We start from the raw sequence: 5,577 nt of genomic DNA, 5'->3' as shown, positions 1-5,577 counted from the left end.
TGACGTCGGGCTGAGCCTCGCGGGGAGAAGAGAGAGGGCAAGCAGGGGACTCCGGATCTGGCCTCGGCAGCTGCAGGGGTAGCCGGAGAAGGGAGATCGAGTCGCCGGCGCCGGGGGCGCTCACCCGACGCAGGTGCGGTCGCGGGAGCCCATGGGCACTAGCGGGCAAGGATGATTTCAGGGATTGAAAGGTTAGGGTTTGATCCCGACTAGCTGTATGAATTCAAGGTTTAAAATAGACTTCACTCCGGTCATATCTGTTGCAGCACAGCACGTAAAGATTTGTACGTACGTACCGAATCGGATGCAAACGCAGAGCCAGCGATAGCCCGAGGTCACGGCACCGGCAGCCCGTACGGGCACACCACCGTGGCCGCCCGTTTGTCAACGCGCAGTCGCCTGAACTTTCCTCGCTCTCCCGCGGCAGCGACGGCTCTCAAACACCTCGCGCCCCTCACCCCTCATCCAGCTCCACACGGCACACACCACCCCGACCCCCAAGACAGACACGACACGCGCGCGTCGGCCTCACTACCAAACTTCCTCCATCCCTCGCCCGCCCGGACGCGCACGGCGCGCGACAGACGCGCACCGCGTCCCCTCCCCGGCGAAGCCCTCTCGGCCGAGCCCACGCGCCCCGCCGGCCTGGCGGCGGAGGACATGAAGCCCCGGGACCTGCTGGAGCGGATCAGGCGGCCCTTCGCCTCCCGCCGCGGGTCGTCGGCGTCGGCGCGGCGGGAGGAGGAGGACCTGGAGGCCATCGCGGCGCGGGAGCAGCGCGCGTTCCGGTACGAGGCGCTGGCGGCGGCCACGCGCAACTTCTCGGAGAAGCAGAAGCTCGGGCAGGGCGGGTTCGGCCCCGTCTACCTGGGCCAGCTCCCCGACGGCCGGGACGTGGCCGTCAAGCGGCTGGGCGCCGGGTCCAGGCAGGGCGCGCGGGAGTTCAAGAACGAGGCCAACCTGCTGTCCCGCGTCCAGCACCGCAACGTCGTCAACCTGCTCGGCTACTGCGCCCACGGCGCCGACGAGAAGCTGCTCGTCTACGAGTACGTCCCCAACGAGAGCCTCGACAAGATCCTCTTCTCCGCCGCCGCCCCGCCGCCCACCGCCAGCAGCAAGACGCACTGTGAGTCGCTCCGTCCCATCCCACCCGTCTCGCTTCATTTCTCGTCGCCATTCCCTTGTGCTCCCCTTCCATTCTTAATTTGGTTGGTTGATTCGTGATGGACTTCCCATTTTGCTCATTGGAAACATGAATTCCGACCAACCCTGTGCGATCGGAAGGTGAAGAATGCGCAGATGCACATGATACTTCGTGGTTGGTGGTGATATTTCGTAGGAAATTAATGCACCGGAAAATTGCAGCAGCGAGTTCACACAGAGTAGGACTAGAACGTACTACATGTCCGTTCATTGCTCGCGTCAGTGAGGGTGTCATGCTGCCGACGCCTCTCTGCAAGAATGCGCATATCTCTTACAGAAAGAAAAATCAACGAAATGATGCCCTCATAGACTTCTGCTAGAATTATTGATATTCAGAATGCACACGCATGCTGAATTGCTGGTTGCTGAACCGGTGAGTGCAGACAATTTTACGAGAGCAATGTCGCACCAGCACCGTATACGTATACACATTCACATCAATCTACGGTATGATGGAATAGGCCCATGCTCTGCAACAGTGGAAGCATCTATCTAGAGGAGAGAAAAAAACTAAAGAAATGCTACATGCATAGTTTTTTCTTTTGAATTTTCACCCGCGGGGGGTGGGGGGCGGGGGAGAGAGTTTCCCGGGCAAGGCCCGATAGTTACAAGATACATTTCTTTTTGACCGAGCAACAAGGAGAGAGAAGGCAGGAGAACATTTTCGGTCTTTTTAGTTTAATAACGTGGCATCATAGGCTGATAGCCACATCCATATCCTTCCAAGATTGAATTGGGTTCTGTAGGAGACTGCCGTACAGTTGTTGGGTTGGCAACTTGACATTTGTATGGGGTATCAGGTTGCAAACGTGGATTTAGAATTCTAGATGCTAGAATTATGAGTTTTTACTAGAAAAGAAATGCATAGGTTAATGTCAGCTCGTGGGTCATCCATGGCGTAGGCACGATGAATAACAAACGGTCCACTGTTGTAGCCCGTAGTACGCTGCGCTGTTGTCGCTGTTACCCCTTTAGGGCATCTACAATGCTTGCCGCCAGACCAGGCGCTTATATAGAAAAGAAATTATTTTTTAAAAATTAGAAAATAGCTAAGAGCCCAGCCTTCCAACGCAAGCCGCTACCAGGGGCGCTAATTGTGCGCTAATTAAACTGCTAATGCGTCACAAGCAGGGAAAAAAGGAAGGAAGCGCTCGGCGCATCTATTTGCGCCTGGTGGCATCCGATGCCAGGATTCGAAGCATGTAACTGCCAATCGATCGGGATATCGATGGGAATTAGATCCTGGCGCCGACCGCAAGCGTCCGCATTGGACATGCCCTTAGGAAGCACGAACGGAAGCGAACAACCGTGTTATCCCGGGACGAGACCACGACTACTGGTCCAGGCCATAAACGGCAAAAGCACAATCTGCCCTTTTGAAAAATTCCAATGCACGAATGGTCGACCGCCGCCTAGAGCTCAGTCAGCACAGCACGCCTTGTTTGAAAAATTCATGTCCGCAGTGCGTTGCCTTGCCGGTTTCACTTTGAGAACACAAGAAATCTGTTAGCGCAAAGTAATAGTATATCCTTGCCACGGCAAGTACGCATATGCATCACATGACGCCGAGATGATGTACTAGATTCATATGCAGGCCGATCGCTTGCTGAGGAAGAATGGTTTGCTTATTTTACTTATTACCTAGTACTTATTAAGGGGCCGTACGCTTCCCGTCAAAATTCGTTGGGCCTCTGAAAGAGACGGGTTGATCGACGGAACCAGAATCGGTGACGAAATGTTCCTCTCCGATCGGTCGGTTGCTTTTATTTTTAGGCTAGTGCTATCTCCGTCCTGGTTTATTGGCTTTTTTTATAATTTGTGTTAAATTTTGACCAAGACTTAACTAATAAAATGTTAATACATGCCAACAAAAATTATATCGTTGGCAAAGTTTTCAATGATACCCCCTCCGTTTTAAAATAAGTGTCTCAACTTTGTATTAAGTTTAAGACACTTATTTGAAACGGTCGGAGTATAATTTTTTGTGACATGCATAAACATTTTGTTAGTTAGATTTATAATCAAAATTTAACATAGTATACAATGAGGATCAATACGTACAACTTAACCAGGTGGCTCGAGGCATGCACGGAAAGTTGGCTTTTGACACCACTTCCTCTTGCTTCGACAGTGAGGCAGTTCTGACTTCTGACGCACTTGCTCTTGCTTTGGCGCGAATCTCCAACTCCTGCACGCGCGGTTCTTACATATACATACGAGGAAAAGCAATTAACGTGCACCATCCTTTTGTTTTGCGCCCCCCTGTGGATGGACATCGCAGTCAGTCTCTACGTGAACTGATGGGATGGCAGCAGTAGCCTAGTGCCAAACCCTAACCCAACTATTCTTCTGCTTTGACCAGGCGGCCCTTTCTTGCGATAACCCTTTTGACCGAGTCAAAGTCTTCCACTAGCTGTTTCCGGCATTGAATGCCTTGGTTTTCCTCATGTTAGTCTTACGTGGGTGCCTCTGGGTGCAGTGTACAATCGCGCTGCACCCGGGGCTGGATTCAGTTCATGTGCACGTTTCTTGCTCCCTCCGTTTGATTGAGTTCCTCCCCCTGGCCGACCTGGTCCATGAGGCGGCGCTGGCACGTCGCCGTCGCCGTCCGGTCCAATCCGATGTGTCATCGCAGAGTGCCGGGCAGCACACGGCGACGCTAGCCTGCCGGGGGTGCCGTGTGTGTGGTGCCAAGTTTAACTGAGTTTCGCAAGCTGGAATGAACGGGGTTTTGATCTGGGCATGCTCTGCACTGTACGTGGCTCTGATGTCAGGTGTTCTTGTCTTTTGCATGTCCAGCCGGCAGCAGCAGCGACGGCCACAGGCCATTGCGGGCGGAGCTGACGTGGCCGCGGCGGCTGGAGGTGGTGGTGGGCGTGGCGCGGGGGCTGCTGTACCTGCACGAGGACGCGCACACGCCCATCATCCACCGCGATATCAAGGCCAGCAACATCCTCCTCGACGAACGCTGGGTCGCCAAGATCGCCGACTTCGGCATGGCCCGCCTCTTCCCGGAGGCCGGCGACGGCCGCTCCCACGTCCAGACCCGCGTCGCCGGCACCAACGGCTACATGGCGCCCGAGTACCTCATGCACGGCCACCTCTCCGCCAAGGCCGACGTCTTCAGCTTCGGCGTCCTCGTCCTCGAGATCCTCTCCGGCCGCAAGAACTCCTCCTTCATCCCGCCGCCTCGATCCAGCGCCGACAACCTCCTCGATTACGTATGTAGCAGCATGTGCGGTTTCCTCCGTTGATGATCTGTGTCATGACGTGCATGCAGCTAGCCTACAAGGATAACAATGTGTTGCATGCATGCAGGCCTGGAAGCTGTACAAGGAGGAGCGCAGCATGGAGCTGCTGGACCCGTCGGTGAAGTCGTCGGCCGCGCCGGACCAGGTGCTCATGTGCGTCCGCATCGGGCTGCTGTGCGTGCAGGCGGACCCGCGGCTGCGGCCGGACATGAAGCGCGTGGTGATCATCCTCTCCAAGAAGCAGAGCACGCTAGAGGAGCCGACGCGGCCCGGGGCGCCCGGGTCGCGGTACCGGAGGAGGGCGCACGGCCTGCGCAGCTCGTCGCAGTACTCCGACGGGTCGTCGTCGGGCACGACCCCGTCGACGTCGCATGCGTCCGCGTCCGCGTCGGCATCGGCATCGGCGTCGAACGCGATGACGACGTCGAGCACGCGCACCTTGCGGAGCCGGGGGCTCCCGTCGCAACGGGAAGAGCAGGAGTTGCCCAACGACAGCTGAAGCCTGACTGCCTGAAGCTCACTGTAGATATGTCCATTCTTTTTCGTCTCGTCTCTTTTCGTGTCTGCTCGGAGATTCTAGACTAGATAGTATGATTATTTTGGTAGTGGGTAGGAAGAAGTAGAATGATCGGCCGGATTATTTTAGGGTGATGCTACTACGAGTAGTTCGTAGCCGGAGGAAAATGACTGAACTGTCGGCCGATCGATTACTGGCGGTGACAGGGAATGTGCATAGCAAATGGAGAGCTATAAATCTCGTGTTTTAACGTAGAACTATTGTTCTAATAGTTCTACGGTTGGTGCTTAAAAAAAAAATCCTGTGTTTACAACATTCCTTTCCAGGAAATTGAAGAGACTGCATCCAATCCGTGACTCCACAGCAATATTCACAATCTCTTATTTCAAAGATGGTGACCTCGTAGCAGAAAATTAAGCAAAACCGAAAACAACAACGCTGACAACAAGAGTGAGTGAAGTTTGTACTACTGACACTGTGGCGGAGCTTGCCAAAAAAAGCTGGGCGGGCTGAATGGGCCAGGCTGCAAGGAATTACTACTAGCTGCCATTCTACAACCCATGGGCTAGCTATATTGTGAGAAAAAGCTGCAGAGCTAGGCGGGCC

General features: G+C 54.7%; 1 protein-coding gene across 1 annotated transcript; it reads left to right on the top strand.

The window, feature by feature from the left end:
• The first annotated feature begins 466 nt into the window (after positions 1-466).
• LOC123111933 (putative receptor-like protein kinase At4g00960) lies at positions 467-5,208 on the top strand. Its single transcript, XM_044532814.1, has 3 exons — positions 467-1,126; positions 4,003-4,424; positions 4,522-5,208. Exons 1-3 carry the CDS (start codon positions 661-663, stop codon positions 4,951-4,953), a joined length of 1,320 nt encoding a protein of 439 aa, XP_044388749.1. The 5' UTR covers positions 467-660; the 3' UTR covers positions 4,954-5,208.
• Positions 5,209-5,577: the final 369 nt, after the last annotated feature.

Source organism: Triticum aestivum, chromosome 5B (genome assembly GCF_018294505.1).
Source record: "Triticum aestivum cultivar Chinese Spring chromosome 5B, IWGSC CS RefSeq v2.1, whole genome shotgun sequence".
Classification (NCBI taxonomy): domain Eukaryota; kingdom Viridiplantae; phylum Streptophyta; class Magnoliopsida; order Poales; family Poaceae; genus Triticum; species Triticum aestivum.
The sequence above is the reverse complement of the archived record's forward strand: the minus strand, read 5'-3'. Positions and strand labels throughout refer to the sequence as shown.